Source organism: Torulaspora globosa, chromosome 1 (genome assembly GCF_014133895.1).
Source record: "Torulaspora globosa chromosome 1, complete sequence".
NCBI lineage: Eukaryota > Fungi > Ascomycota > Saccharomycetes > Saccharomycetales > Saccharomycetaceae > Torulaspora > Torulaspora globosa.
Window position 1 is genome coordinate 837,587 of NC_050727.1, and position 15,270 is coordinate 852,856.

Here is a 15,270-nt window from a genome sequence, read left to right on the forward strand (position 1 = left end):
GTACATAAATTTTCAAAGCATCTCTCTAACGACAGCTTCGTGCGGGAAATCGTCATCTGTGGGATTTTTCAAGATATGTGTGTTTTGAAATTCCTGATGTTTACCAAGCGCAATCGCATAACTTACAGCTGAGATGGTCAACCCCACAGCGACAACGATCAAACTTGTGGCTTGTACAGCGATTGAACACCACTGGATCACCGCCATTACAATGTAAAAGATGGTTCTGGAACCATTGGTCTCGAATCTCTTGATAAACTCGATGAAATTATCGCTTAGGGGACATATCTTCAAGAGGAAAGGTACTTCCACGAATAATATGATCAAGCCCTGAACAATAGCCACAATCCCAAAGGCAATAACAGCACTAACATGAAAGAGATTGGCAATCCCAAGCGCTATACAAAGGAAAATGTTAATGTAACCAAACCATTGTCCATAAAGGCTGAAATTGAAGCTTTTCAAATCCTTAACGATTCCAGCAACGTTAATAAACTGTTTAATGCTCAATGCCATCGGTTTGCTAACGTGATTGTTAGAATTCAATAGCTCATCTTGGTGAATTCTAGCAATCATCGATCTTGACTTTGATACTCGTTTGTCCCTTGTTACTTTCGTTTACGCTCAAGCCGTATCGTGCGACACATCGCTAAGTCATCTCGGTTAGTTATCTCATTGACCACAGAGCTACAATAAGTTTCACTTCAGTTCGAATGGCAAGCCGGATTATGACTAATCTAGACGACTCAGGGTACCACACAGCTAGCGATCATGAGTATGATGAAGTCGAAAGTTTGAGAAAGGCTATCCCGAGCAGAACTGCCGCGAACGAAACTGTTCCTACCAAGAAAGATTTAGGCTACATCTCGAGGAGACTGCAGAGCAGCGCCTTCATAAGCGATTTGCAGCATGGATTGAGCTTTAATAATGCGCTGACCAGACTACAAACGATGAAAGCTCTGATGGAACAACTGGTGTCGGATGCCATCGATAACAATGTGGAGAGCGGGGATGATTTCCAGGATTGTGCATCATCGCATGATTCTCTTGAAGATAAGGGTGTGGAGGAACCAAAGGGTATTACTCGTGTTACAACGCCAAAGTTGATTCCCATGTATAATGACGTGGTGATCCCACAGGATAAATATCCAGACAACGGGGCCCACGAAGATGCTACGGAGAACGAAAGGGAGATGGCGGAGTTGGAACCTCTGACTGTAATATCATCGCACGAGAAGAAGGATCATAAGATACTGCGGTCGAGGATAAGGCAAATCAATGATCTCAAAGTACAACCAAAACAGAAGGCGATAATGATTCAAAAATTAATGATGGGTAACGTTAAAATCGCAAACGACCAGGTGGACAAGCGGTGTGCGGGAAGTAGCGATGATAGCGAGCTAATTTCAGTAGAGTCAATTACCACGCCAGATGATTTGCGACCAGTTTTTCAGAGACCAGGCGTACTGGGCTGTCCGCATTACCAGCGAGCTTGCAAATTGCTATGCGGAGTCTGTAATAAGTGGGTTCCTTGCAGGTTATGCCACGACGAGTTGCAGCATGATAATCCTCACGTACTGGACAAAGACAGAATATATTGGATCATGTGTATGAGATGTCAGAACGTTCAACGGCCTTCAAGAGCCTGTGAAAAATGCTTGGAGGAGTTTGCATCGTATTGTTGCGAAAAATGTAAACTTTACGATAACGACGAGGCTAAAGATATTTACCACTGTGATAAATGCGGGATTTGCAGATTAGGTTTGGGATTGGGTGTGGATTTTTTCCATTGTGACGGTTGCCAGGCATGTCTCTCCATCGAGCTGCAGGACAACCACAAATGTATCGAACGAGCAACAATGTCAAACTGCCCAATCTGTGGGGAGTACATGTTCACCTCGGTAAAGCCAGTTGTTTACATGTCACCGTGCGGCCATGCCATCCATCAGCATTGCTTCGACGAATATACTAGACACTCCTACAAATGCCCACATTGCCAAGTAACGGTTCTCAATATGGATGCTCAGTTTAGGGTACTGGATAAAGAGATAGAAGAGCAACCATTGCCAGAACCTTACAGCAACTGGATGTGCATTGTTTCATGCAACGATTGCAAAGGCAGAAGCAAATGTAACTATCACATTTTAGGCCTAAAATGCGGACACTGTTTGAGCTATAACACCATCCAGGTAAAGTTGATCAAGCCTGAAAATGGCGAAGAAGATAATCGCATAAATTCTGCTGCATTGGAACAGTTCAGTCACTCAATGAACCACTCACTAAGCGAAAACTTGCTACGGGACCACTTCCAAACAGAGGAAATATCTCCCATCATTAACATGGATAATTCCATGTTATCAAATTTCGATCAGTACATGAACGGATACTTCAAAGAGGCACATCGCGACGGAGACAAGGAAAGTCATAATGTCAATGACTTTATAAATACCAAGAACCTCTTCGGACAAGAAAAGAGTGAGAATGATGGCTGTTCATCCAACATCGCGGAATCACAAGGTATGAGCAGGGTTGGCTCGCTGACGGGCAAATTCAAGCAACTAATAGGTGACAGCTTACCTGTACAAAGATCAATAACCGACGTGTTTCAGATGTGGAGGCAAGAAGGTGGCAGCGGACAAGAAAATTTGCCACAGCAGTCGAGTCCCGACGACCCAGATAAGTAGATGACTTCTTAACGGATATGTTCAACCATTACAAACATTGTAACAGTTTCACTGTTACATCCAAAGCCTCTTGAGTCCATATACGATGAATTTGACACATTCGTATCAGACGATCATATCCAACTACACTTTTTAGGGACCAACAGTTTATTCTTCACCTTCAACTACCACTGTGACTTCTGTGATAAGAACAACATAGGATTATAGGTCTAAATACGTGGCATATTTACCACACTAAGTATGTTGACAATTTACGCAGACTCTGGGGTCATTACTATGGAAAACAGAAAGATGACGACTGGCGGCTAATTTAAGGTTCAGAACCACGTGATGCAGAAGCGTTTAGCTATTACCCGACTTGAGACTTTTTGATCAGAATCACGGGGAACGAATGAGGTTACTGGCTGCATCAAGCTTCGTGTCCCTCAGGGGGCTCCGGTATGTTCCTTGCGCTCTCTGTGGGCCACTGGGCAAGTTCGTGTCTGAGGCACGAAGGCTGCACGCAGAGCGAGGCCTTTTTCCGACGGCTAGGGGAATATGCTGCTTTTCTCGTGGATTCTGAGGTCATTCCTAAGGCCTGCCGGGAAATCTCTGAAAATTTTCTCCCACCAGTGGATTGCCAGAACAACGGACAACAAGTCTGAGAAGCAAATCTATTGGGAATTCTGTACAAACGCTAGTGCGGCCCGCATACATTGACGCTAGAGAGACAACTACGCATTAGTAAGCCTCTTTATTGTTAGAAGTTAGTGATACCTTTTCAGGCCTCGGTTTTTTCTTGGGCTTCCTTCTGCTTGTTCACCTAGGCAAAGAGAAAGCTTTACAAGAGTTGCTAGGTTTCCCGAAAGAGCATCTGTTTACAAGCAGCGCCAACCGAGTGACCAGGTATAGTCCGAACAAGACAGCTTAAAACTAGTCACAACTATTTTATTTCCTTTCCTTTTTTGCTAGTCGCTTTTGTCTTTGATGTCTTCTACTATCCAAATACCGAACCTAAATTCCGGTAATTCCCCCAAACAAGAGGATTCGAACAGCTCTACTAACAACATCCTATCCATAGGAACGGATCATCTGCAGTACCAGCCGCTAGATCCTCCCGAAACTCAGTTCAGAGAATTACATCAGTTTTCGACGCGTCAGGCACAGAGCTTAAGTCATTATCCGACTCAGGCTTTTCAACCGCAATACCACGTACCACCTCCTAATCAACAACAACAACAGCAGCAGCCACAGCAACAGCAGCTACATCAGCAACAACAGCAGCAGCAACAGAAGCAGCAGCAACAACAACTAGAGCAGCAACAACAATTACAGCAGCAGCAGCAGCTACAACAACAACAACAACAACAACAACAACAACAACAGCAACAGCAGGCTTATTATCAACAGCCTTATACGCAGTTCGCGAATCAACCAAATCAGCATCTGCAGCAAGCTCAACAAAGGCAACCCCAGTACTCTAATCAGCACTTACAGCAGATTCAGCAACAGCCCAATCCAGGATCGGCCCCGCAAGAATTTAACTACACACAAGGTAACTCGGGTCTTCAAGCATTCAACCAACAACAGTTATCAGAACTCATGTACAACTCATTTCTCTCCCACTTGGCTCAAAAGCAAGTATCAAGCGCTTTAGGCAGTGCTCTAGGCACTGCTTCTCACATTAACCCTGCTACGGCAGTCGCGGCTGGTTCCTCGTTCCTCACTCAACCAGTACAGAGGTACTTTCATAACAACATGAATGCTTCACCTACTATGATGGAAGCTGCACATCCGGCTATGATGCAACCATCTCAGCAGATCCAATTGCAAAATGCTCAACCTGTCGCCAAAAAGATGTCTTCTACACAGAGCAGAATCGAGAAGAGGAAACAGTTAAAGAAGCAAGGTCCAAAGAGGCCCTCATCTGCCTATTTCTTATTTTCCATGTCTATCAGAAATGAACTCCTCCAACAATACCCCGAGGCTAAAGTACCGGAACTTTCCAAGTTAGCATCAGCCAAGTGGAAAGAATTGTCTGACGACGAAAAGAAACCATTTTATGAGGAGTTCAGGACCAATTGGGAAAAATATAGAGTTTTGAGAGACGAATATGAAAAGACTCTACCCCCTAAGAGGCCTTCTGGACCCTTCATTCAGTTTACTCAGGAAATTAGACCTGTTGTGGTCAAGGAGAATCCGGATAAGAATTTAATTGAAGTGACCAAAATGATTGGTGAGAGATGGCGCAATCTTGATCCAGCTACGAAGGCTGAGTACACTGAGAATTACAAAAGAAGATTAAAAGAATGGGAAAGCTGTTATCCAGAAGAGGCAGAAGAGAAGGAATTTAAGAAATGATTGTTCAACGGGAACGCTACGCAGTGGCAACAATTGTAATACTTTCTCATGGTTCCGTCTTTTTTCGACCTTCTATTTGCTTCCAACAGCCCCTGCCTAGCCAGTTTCGAAGCTGAATTGGATGCCGTTAAATACAAATAATTTTCTTGTTCAATTCTTAACCTTTCAATATCATTGCTCATCTATTTAATGAAACAGCAGGGGGACATGCCACCTAAATAACGTAGACACCGACCAGACACGTCTCCAATAGTTTATCAAAGCTTACCCACCTATGGTATTTTTCAAATGCCTTCGTCCCATCTTTACCGGCGCAATTCTTGAGCAGAATATCAACCCCCCCAGGATGAAAGTCGAAATAGTATGTTAGACAATAGACATTTCCCCGAATCACACACCAGCAGTCGTCGAGGGATGAATGTTTTTGGAGCATTTCCTTATCGATTCGCAGAGGCGGTCTAATCATATAAGTAGGAACGCCTCTTTGCAATTGCATAAGAGACTGAGGATGATTGAGATGTTGTAATCTTTCAAAGTCTTCATTGAGAAGCTTCTCAATCCCAACGACTAATCCCTGCTTCTTGCCCTTTCCAGACACCAACTCGTGCCAATCCAATGCGCTGTGGCCCGGCTTCAGTCTAACTTTGCTCCTGTACCCACCTGCTCCCAATGTGCTACATCCTGCCTGAATTGCAAGCTCCGATTTTTCTGTGTGGTTCAATTCTGGCGTGAGCTTTGATCCCAATGGGACGGCCAGCATTCTCTGAACACCGGGAGCAGCCGGCCTTCTTAGAGCGTCTTTTGCCTGCCCAACTCGTTTGGCTATTGGATTCGATGGTTCGCCCATCTCCAAGTTTGTCATGGGGTCTCAGGACTCCTTGGATTTTAGCAGCTGCTCATCGAAATGACACATTTTTCAGCATATAAAGATGATGTATGTAGAACTATAAATACTTGCAGAAACTTCAAATCTAGAGCCTGGGAGGCTGTCGGTACTATAAATACTGTAAATTAAAGATTCACAAACCCACTGCAATGGTCTATTTATCCGTCGCTCGCCATGTATGGGCAGACACAGCGGAGCAACCTGATGCGAGGCGCCCGTCTGGGCATGAACTTTCTGGAGTTCATAGGACGCTTGATATCAGCTAGCCACATCGGTCAATGACTAGTCAAAAAAATCGTCGTCGTCCTCATCGCCGTTCTTCGTCACTTCGTGGTCATCTATGGCTGCCTCCCGCCTGTCAAAGATGATTTTTGTGTCGTTCTTCTTGTTCTGCTCCCTGGCTACACCGTGTAAAATCTGCACGATCTCATCCTCAGTTACCTTATGCGTTAGAGCACCCTGGCTCACTATTCTCGCGAGGTATTGTTCCACCGCCTGTGCACGATCTGGTCTCACCAGCGAAACCCTAGAGAGCCTCTCAAGAGCCTGCGGTTGAAGATAGCCTGCAATGAGCTGTCCAACGCCGCCGTTGGCACCACCGCTGCCATTCTCGGAACCGCTACTGGGGCCCGGCGAACCTTTTTTCAATTCAGCCAACCTGGCTTCTCTCAGAGCCTGCAGTTCAGAATCCATTCGCACACAAATTCGAGAGGTTAAACCGCAGATTAGATCAAATAAGCTCCTCGGTTTCACCTCATCGCAGAGGCTTCGAAGGCTTACAGCTTCAAGTAATTTTCAGCTAAGTCCAGAAACAGGTCACATGATGGGAAATATAAATGTCCGGAAACTCAGGGGCTGCGTCGGACAACATATTACCCGGCTTCATTCAGAAAAGTTCTTAACAGTAGAAGCGGAAAGCTACCTGGGTTAAAGCACTCAAGCGTCGATTTAAAGGCTTTGATTCGAGATCTCGCTGACCATTATCCCTTTGCTGTTGGTCCTGTTTTAGTGATACATCCATCACAGTTGTTCGTCTTTTCCTGCTCATGAAAAGTTACCTGGAACCTGCGAAACGGAGTGAGAATGCTGGTGATGAAATAAACCAAGAAGATTCTTTGAGTCCATCTTTGTTCAAGACCCCCAATAATGTGCGAAAGTCCAAAAATGAGAGTAATGACACTGCTAGCCGATCCAATTCACCTAGCGGACCTAACTCAAGAAGGCCTAGAAGATCTGCATCACAGAAAGTGGACTACGATTTGAAAAAGAGGAGAATCATTCCTTCGGATGACTATTCGATGAAACAGAGGGGCAGAAACCCATCTTGTTCGTCATTGGAGAAGAATAGGGATGATGACGAGGGAGATGAGGTGGATGATGAAGAGGGAGCGACTTTTAAGAGCGTCATAGAATGCGACGAAGAGGGGAACGTAATACAGATGAATGAGCCTGAGAAGATTAAAGATGCAATCAACGGTGCAACTGGTTTACCTCTGAGTCAAGGACCTCCGGAGAAGGTTAAGAAGGAGTCTTTGTGGAACTATAAAAGGGCTCTATCTTCTCCAAACTCTTTTGTTTCTCTTTCGTCATCTGAGGACAGAAGTGGCTTGGAATTGAAAATTTATAGGCCCAAGTTGAAGACTGAAAAATCCGAGACCATCACAAGATTAAGTAGCCTGAGGCAGAGGATACATCCCAAAGATATCTACAAAGATAAAAGAGACAAGTACATCAAGCCGGAATACGAAAACGCATCGAAAAAGGATCTTGAACATCATCCATCGGCACATATCAAGATAAAGGCTACTGTTTCGAAAGACTCGAAAACGAAACTTTTTGGACAGAATTCCTTAACCCATTTGGCTGCCACAACCGCGAGAGGTAGTTCCAGGGGCTCAACGCCCGCTCAGGAAGTCGAAAACGATGATTTTTGTTCATCATGTCTGCAAACGGGATCCTTCTTATGTTGTGATACATGTCCCAAGTCATTTCATTTTCTGTGTCTAAATCCACCTCTAGATCCTGACAATCTTCCTGAGGGTGATTGGTCCTGCACGCAATGTGCTTTCAAGCAAAACCATCCCAATCTGTCTCAGGTTAAGAAAGTCGAGAAAGAATTCATAGGAACGAAACTGCCTATCAACGCTAGACTTTTTGGAAAACTATTATTTCAATTGGAGGCCACCAATCCTCGACAGTTCAAGCTCCCACAGTCCATTAAAGACACTTTCCAGCACGTAAAAAGTGGCTCTAGAGCGCAATATTGTGACGAAAGAGAGAAAGAGCATCTTTCAGAAAAGCAACTTTTCGACTCGCCGTACGGACAGTGTATCACTAAGCAGGATACATATAATCCTGACATACATATCGATCAGGACACTGGTAAGCTGCTGGTATGCTACAGATGTGGTACTTCTAAAATGGGGACATGGGACAATCCAGAAAAATCACGACTGATTATGAGATGTGATTATTGTAAAACGCCGTGGCATTTGGATTGTGTACCGCACGTACCTCGCGCTTCGCTTAAGAATTTAGGTACAAATTGGAAGTGTCCGTTGCACGCACCCACCAAGGGAGTTTTCCACAAGCAGAGAAGATTGGTCCGAGCTCAGAAGTACGTGGAACCCCAACAAAGTTGTGGCTTCAAGAATGATGGTGAGATTGATATCGTTCTCGATGAAATTAGCGCTCCTGCCTCTAGGGGAATGATGGAGAGTCTAAAGAGAGATGGAGATTTTCCACCCATTTCAATCCTTCGAGAGAAGTCGATCAAGTTGGATTTCCTGGACAAAGTTCTCCAAGCCAAGAAGGTGCAAAGAGAAAATGACTTTAAATCCCAAGAGCGGCTGATAGACAAACTTGTAACATCTCATGAACGAAGCAAGAAAAACGAGAACAGTAGCCTTGATGAAGTTCTTTCATTTCTTTACTTTACGCTAAGTGGCACTCCCAATTTGAAGAAACTGTGGGATTTCAAAGAGCTCTGTAAAGTGGCAGAGCAGCAGTCAATTGAGCAGGAACTCAAAGAAGATAGAATGACAAATGAAGAGCTAAAGCAGCTTGTAATACTAAAGAAATTATTAGAATCGAAGCCTAAAGAAGATATTCTAAAGATTTTGAATTTGAATAAGTGATTTCGTCAGCATATTAGAGAAGTTATATGTAAATATTCATGAATACTTACGCGAGCAACCAGACGGAGCATTATTAGCAAAAAGATCAATCAAGTTCATTTTCAGATTCGCTATTGTCATCATCCCTGTAGTCGACCTTTTTCCTAGTTCTTAGGCTCTTCTTCGAGAGGGGAGAAACGGTACCATTATTATCCTTTCCTGCGACGGTAAAAGCCTGGTTGGCCTCCGAATCACTATCCTCATCAATTGCACGATTGCTCACAGCATGTCTTTTTTGTTTCTTCTTCTTCTTGGCCACTTCTTGGTATTCATTATTCAACATCCTCTTCTGCAATTTCTGTTTTTGAGTCTGGGAAGTATGCAGAAGACGTGCCACCTTAGCCTTTATATTCATTTGCAGTCGCTCGGTATACTTCTCGGGAAGGTAGGTTTTGAATGATGCTTGTGCTTCTTCGATGGTTCCAAAGGGTGCGAATAGATCGGCTGGTAGGTTGAGCTTACCTGGATACGCAGAATGCTGCCATCCTTTTCTATCTTTGATAGCGAGTAAAATCATTTGAGCTATTTCACCAATGATATAGATTCTAGTTGAGGAGATCGTGGAGTTTTTACTTTGGTTTGCGGCCTCACTATCATTTTCCTCGGCAATCACATCCTTATAGTTCTTCACTCTTTCAGATAGGTAATATAGCATACTGAAGTTTTCTTGAATCGCAATGGAATCGAAGTAAAACACAAGATAATCAATGACTATAGTCAGCCCCTCCAAATAAGACTCATCTTCGGAGTCGAAACCCTCAACAATGTCAGGATGATGTGCAATAGCGCTAATCAGTCTTGGAAGAGCTCTTTCAAATGTTGTGTTTTTTCTGAACGATTCTTTGCCAAAGGTATAATTAACCCATGTTTTCGTACTAGTTTTTAAGTCCTCGTTGGGCTCATAGGCTGTGAAGAAAACCAAAGGAAGAAATTTAATGGAGATTGCTTGTCTCGAGATGCAGTTTTTCAGAGAATCTAAGAACTCTTTTCTTACCGGCAGAGACTCATCCTCAACTAAATTTATGAGGGTTGTGATATTCGCTGGTTTGATGAAGTCATTAAAAAAGGGAATGCATGACAATTTGAGTGCTTGAAGACCTGCATAACTCCGTAACTTCGTCTGATAGTTACTTGGAGTTGGATAGTTTTCTTCGTTCGACTCAGGAATAAGCTCTCCACCGCTGGCAATCAAATAGAAAAACAGCTTTACTGTCTTCTCCGTAAAAGCTGCTGTCAATTCATCTGTGAAACCTTCAGACGAGATTGACTTCAGTTTGCTTGTAAATAATTTCAGTGCGTATAACTTGGCGCTCAAGGGCAAGTATTTGCTTGTGGTTAAGTCCGCGTCCTCAATCCACTTGTCCTCTTCATTTGAATCACCTACCACCTGATTAGCCAGCAGCACTTCTTGGATCAGAAAGCTCACAATTTCAGTCGAGTCTTTATCAAGCACATGAGGACAGAATTTGTAAATTTCCGCTAGGACCAAAATGTGCGATGCAAATCTGTTATGTTTCTTGTCTAATGGCAAAATATCGGACTTGATCTCTCTGAATTTCTCCTGAGCGAAAGGAGAGAGGGCTATCAGTTTGACAGCATACTTCGATGTAATCGGATCACCTTCTAAAGCAAGCGTCTTCAATTTGCAGAAGAAAGTAGTATCCTCGAGGTTGACTTGATCCGAAAGCGTTTTGGAAATTTTGTAGACAGTCTTCAAAGCCTCGCTCAATGTAAGCGACTCTTGTCCCGATGCGAGATAATGCTCGTTCTCGACAATATTCTTCAAGGTCTTGACATGATCCTTAAATAAAGCTGGGTTTACCTTAGATATCTCATCAAGTAATTTCCTTTTCCAAACGAGATCATCTTGTCCTGTAGATGCCCCAGTGTCTAAAAGAATTGGGATACTGGAGAAGTTGTAGATGATTGGTGCTGACCTGTAAAGAAGAATCTCAACTTGTGTCGCGATGTCTTTCGGCATTATAGTGGACATAGAGCGAACATTATTCTTTCTGAATAGCCCTGGATCACGTATCTTTACCAAGAGTTCATCCATACTATTTTTGAGGGTCACAAAAGACACGTCATTGGTTATGCATGATTTGATCAGATAAAATATCCTCTTGTCATTGATCTCCTTGAGGGCCTCTAGCGCGGCGGAGGCCTTCAGCCGATCCGAAAACCCTGAAGCTAACCATGCAATAGTTTTCTGTAATTTGGACTCATTGTCATTCGGTAGAGCACAGAAGTCGACAAGCTTGGAGAGAGCTAAAGCTATTTGCATTTGTCTCTTGTTAAAAGCAAAGAAAGATGTAAGTGCCTTTCCGTCCAGGTGTGCGACCACCTTAAGCAGCCGCTGAACTCTTTTTCGGTCGTCGGCCTCCAGAGGAAGCAGGGATTTGAAAAGAACCCGATCGACTTGCTCACTTATATGCCGATCATTGATATAATATAGGTTGAACAGAACAGAGGGGATCGTATCTATTATTTCCCATATCCTGACATTCTCGGCAGTTCTTTCAATTGTCTCAACTGAATCTGAATATAGGTCAGCAACGGTGGAAATGCACAACTCCCTTACTTCTCTGTTTTTTTCTCTTGTCAACGGTAGCAGACATTCGTAAACGGTAGGGTCTATAATGGTTTTCCAAACGTTTGCTATGGAAAGCTCACTAATTACAGCCACCGAAGCTTTGCGAACGCTATACTCAGAATCGATGAGTGTTTTTGTTAGCCCTTTGTTTAAATCTGGAGCAATATCATCTCGTGTCGCTAGTATTGCAGACAGCGAGCACGTCCATTGTAGTCTGACATCGGCGCTCACGTCAGCGATCTTGGAAAGCCATGCATTGTACGATTCGCGATGTGTTACTGCGAAATTTAGAGAAGAGGTTACAGTGAGCAATTGCCCCACAAGCTTTGTCGCCTGCTTCCTCATCATTTCATTGTCAGCTGACAGCTCATGGTAGACAAAACCGATGACAGCAGATGTAAGGTCCGGTGATGTCTGCCATAGTCTGAAGACCAGTTTATGCAACTTCTCGATGGTTCGGCTCGCGCTCCATCTGATCTCGTAGGCGTTATTACTTTCTTCGTTGGTGACGTGGTATAGCACTTCAGAATAATACTTGGTCAGATGCCTGCTCATCCGACTGGAGTAGGCATCGCACAGAATGAGACTGACATTATAACCGCAATTTGGCGCAACTTCCAAGCCGTCTGGAACATCTTCTGGATTGTGCGTTAAAAATTTATTGAATATCAACTTCAAAACTGGTGTAGGCACTGTGTCGAACTCGGAAATGACTTCGCCTAATATGCCTGCTATCACTTTAAACAGTTTCGGTTGAAAAGCCCTACTATCGTCGTAGAAAATCTTGAACAGATCCTCAAGCAGCTTATCAGAATTAGGCAGATCTGTCACTAAAACGATGGATCTATATTCTAACATCCTCGTTATCAGATATGTCTGCTGAATGTAGTATCCATTATCCGGATTCCCCAACAGTTCGAACTGAGAAAGTATGAGCCTGAAGATCTCAACGAGTTGCGACTCTGTATAAGGTGCATCAGGCGCGTAAAGCCGTAATATATCGCTTAAGCAACAGGCAACAAAAGCCTTAACACCGTTGTCCTTATGCTTCAGAAGCTTCCGATTATTCAAATCATTGCGATATCTATCCAAGGTCGATAAATCAACTTTGCCTTGTTCTAAAATCGAGAGCTCTTGATGAAGAGCTATCAGACGGTTCAAAAGTTCATCTGTTTGGATCAAATTGTCAACCGTTGAAATAATGGCTTTATTGAATCCCAATTTGGATTTGGAAACACTGACCATACTTGATAGCGACGACAGACTGCCTTTGATTTGTTCGAACTGGTATATTTTCCTCTAGGCAACTAGTATAGCTCGCGCGTCAACAGAGTTGACGCGTCTTACGCTAGTTCAACAGATACACCGGGATGATGAATCATCAGCCAAAAGAGAGGGTTTCTTGCGGGGGATATCAATGCTTTATAGACTTATATAACAAGTGGTTAGAGGTAGAGTTTCTTCATGTTATTCGCTGGATCGACTGTTGACCGTTGTTACTGTCATTCTGCAGTACACCGATTGAGACCGAATTCGCTTTCATTGAAGCTTCATCCTTGATCGAACCTTCGAATTGCTCTGGGGGAGGCCGCAGACGGGTTCTATGGAGCGTCCTTGGTGAATGAGAGACTGGAAAATCTAAAGTGTCAAAGTCGGCTACGCCGGCGACTGAGTTTGCTGCCACAGCAGCAATATGATTAATCTCGGCACGCCTTAGCGATCTCTCAATTGAGGAGGAATCTGTTGTGGTCTCACTGCTCCTTATCTGCCTGGATAACCCCTCATGCTTGCCCGTTCTATGCCACCTTGGTATTTCAGCAATAGCTGCGGTGTACGATGGGCTCAGATCGGGCCTATTATGTGGGAAGGTTTCTTGAGTAGTTCTTGGTAATTGACCAAGTGTCTTGGTCCTGTGCGAGTTTTCTACCAACTTTGTTATTGCTTTCTCCAGCTTTGCCCCAGGCTTGTCCTCCAGCACACTGTAACCGCTCGAAGATCTTTTAGCATCTATGCTCTTTGCCGGAGGCGAAAGCGATCCTTGCCAGCCTACCTTCTTCCGTTCGTGCTCGTGTGATTCGTCCAAGGGCTCTTCAAGAGCGTCGAAATATGGGTTCTCAATGGTTCTCTCTCTTCCTAGAGGCTCTCTCATGCCTCTCACTGGGAAGACGCCTGGTGGAGATCGAGCGCCGACCGAACGTAGTGAGCGAGACGAGCGCCGGCTGGTGACTGACTTCAAACTGACGGTTCTCAATGCAGGAGTTCCATGGTATGAGTGAGAGTACTCGCGCAGAGAAGATTCATCCGAATTGAGCGACCTTTGTGGGGACAGCGATGTGCCAATATCAGAGGAATCCCCACCTGAACCATCGGGTACATCTGTTTCTCGCTTCCCAAGGCTTTCAGACTCCTCTTCCTCCTCATTTTCCAACTCTTCTTCCTTCTCCTCCAAGGGTGAAACCCTTACCACTCTGGAATCAGTGTTTAATTCAGGTTGTTCATCTCGAGCGTCATACTCCGGTAAAGATAGTTTTTTCCTATCATTCTCGACAACAACGAGATGCAAGTAGAATGGCACAACCAGACCGAAAGCAGAGCCACCGATGGCATTGCCCACCGCTGCAGGAATAAGCAGTTTCCAAATGTACTCGCCAACAGAGACGTCGGCACCATTCAGCATCCCAATGAAAGAGAGAGCCATATCGGCAACGACATGTGTGAAGCCACAAGAAACAAACGTAAAGACCGGCAAAATAATTAGAATTAGCCTGACGTGTATTGGTTTGGCCATCAGTTGAAGATAAATCGCCAGACAAACGAAAAAATTCCCCGCTATTCCCTTTAGAAACGTCTCCATGAAGGAAAAGCTGGCCTTGCTCTCAACCAAGTTGCGTGATCCAGTTTTCCATAGCTCGGACGAGCTGACTTTCGAAACATGGCAGAACAGATACGACACAAATAACGAGCCTGCCAAGTTACCCAGCAGGCTCACAAACCAGGAGACTACCAAATCGTACACGGAAACAGCCCTTCGCAGCAGTCCCACTGAAAAGAACAGAATATTCGAATTGTAAAGATCCGCACCCATAATAACCACGTAAAAAAGCCCAATCCCAAACAGCACACCGGAAAAAGAGTCTGCAAGCCCGGGATTATCTCGCATAAGAGTGGGATTCTCTGAATGTGCTGCAACTGCCATGATAGATCCGGCACTGAACAGAATTCCACCAAGCAGTGAGTTCAAAGTCAACGTGCCAATCTGTAGTCTGGCTTTCTTCATAGCCGTAGCAACAACAGCCAAAGCCGCTTCGTGCGGAGTTAAGTAGTAAGCATCGTCAGCAACCATTACTGATCGTCTGGAACTCTCTGAGCTTCAAATCTTTACTCTCCCGATCCTTTTCTTGTAGCCTCAGAGAGGATACAACAACATCATTCGACAGAATGTCAAGAAGAGCACTTGTTTGAACTGCAATAATATACTAACGTGAGTCAAACCAACGGCCAACTAGATCAGCGTGCCTCGTAGCTAGCTGACGATAGTCAACTGCTTTGACTTCCATCGATTAACCTGTTTGCTTCGCTAGGTGCAAAGAC

The 15,270-nt window shown here is 44.2% G+C and overlaps 8 protein-coding genes across 8 annotated transcripts; 3 read left to right on the top strand and 5 right to left on the bottom strand.

The window, feature by feature from the left end:
* Positions 1 to 12: 12 nt before the first annotated feature.
* Positions 13 to 516, bottom strand: TVP18 (Tvp18p; the record flags this gene model as incomplete). The annotated part of the gene is made up of 1 exon (XM_037281425.1): positions 13 to 516. One exon carries the CDS (start codon positions 514 to 516, stop codon positions 13 to 15), a length of 504 nt encoding a protein of 167 aa, XP_037137320.1.
* A 197-nt stretch (positions 517 to 713) lies between these two features.
* Positions 714 to 2,684, top strand: HG536_0A04620 (RING finger and CHY zinc finger domain-containing protein; the record flags this gene model as incomplete). Its single annotated transcript, XM_037281426.1, has 1 exon — positions 714 to 2,684. The coding sequence occupies one exon, from the start codon at positions 714 to 716 to the stop codon at positions 2,682 to 2,684; it is 1,971 nt and encodes a 656-aa protein (XP_037137321.1).
* Positions 2,685 to 3,650: 966 nt separating this feature from the next.
* Positions 3,651 to 5,024, top strand: HG536_0A04630 (NHP6B family protein; the record flags this gene model as incomplete). The annotated part of the gene is made up of 1 exon (XM_037281427.1): positions 3,651 to 5,024. One exon carries the CDS (start codon positions 3,651 to 3,653, stop codon positions 5,022 to 5,024), a length of 1,374 nt encoding a protein of 457 aa, XP_037137322.1.
* A 214-nt stretch (positions 5,025 to 5,238) lies between these two features.
* Positions 5,239 to 5,886, bottom strand: IRC21 (Irc21p; the record flags this gene model as incomplete). Its single annotated transcript, XM_037281428.1, has 1 exon — positions 5,239 to 5,886. The coding sequence occupies one exon, from the start codon at positions 5,884 to 5,886 to the stop codon at positions 5,239 to 5,241; it is 648 nt and encodes a 215-aa protein (XP_037137323.1).
* Positions 5,887 to 6,192: 306 nt separating this feature from the next.
* SDD2 (Sdd2p) lies at positions 6,193 to 6,603 on the bottom strand (the record flags this gene model as incomplete). The annotated part of the gene is made up of 1 exon (XM_037281429.1): positions 6,193 to 6,603. One exon carries the CDS (start codon positions 6,601 to 6,603, stop codon positions 6,193 to 6,195), a length of 411 nt encoding a protein of 136 aa, XP_037137324.1.
* A 353-nt stretch (positions 6,604 to 6,956) lies between these two features.
* RCO1 (Rco1p) lies at positions 6,957 to 9,047 on the top strand (the record flags this gene model as incomplete). The annotated part of the gene is made up of 1 exon (XM_037281430.1): positions 6,957 to 9,047. The coding sequence occupies one exon, from the start codon at positions 6,957 to 6,959 to the stop codon at positions 9,045 to 9,047; it is 2,091 nt and encodes a 696-aa protein (XP_037137325.1).
* An 85-nt stretch (positions 9,048 to 9,132) lies between these two features.
* On the bottom strand, positions 9,133 to 12,924 carry PDS5 (sister chromatid cohesion factor PDS5; the record flags this gene model as incomplete). Its single annotated transcript, XM_037281431.1, has 1 exon — positions 9,133 to 12,924. One exon carries the CDS (start codon positions 12,922 to 12,924, stop codon positions 9,133 to 9,135), a length of 3,792 nt encoding a protein of 1,263 aa, XP_037137326.1.
* A 217-nt stretch (positions 12,925 to 13,141) lies between these two features.
* On the bottom strand, positions 13,142 to 15,022 carry HG536_0A04680 (uncharacterized protein; the record flags this gene model as incomplete). The annotated part of the gene is made up of 1 exon (XM_037281432.1): positions 13,142 to 15,022. One exon carries the CDS (start codon positions 15,020 to 15,022, stop codon positions 13,142 to 13,144), a length of 1,881 nt encoding a protein of 626 aa, XP_037137327.1.
* Between the last annotated feature and the right edge of the window lie 248 nt (positions 15,023 to 15,270).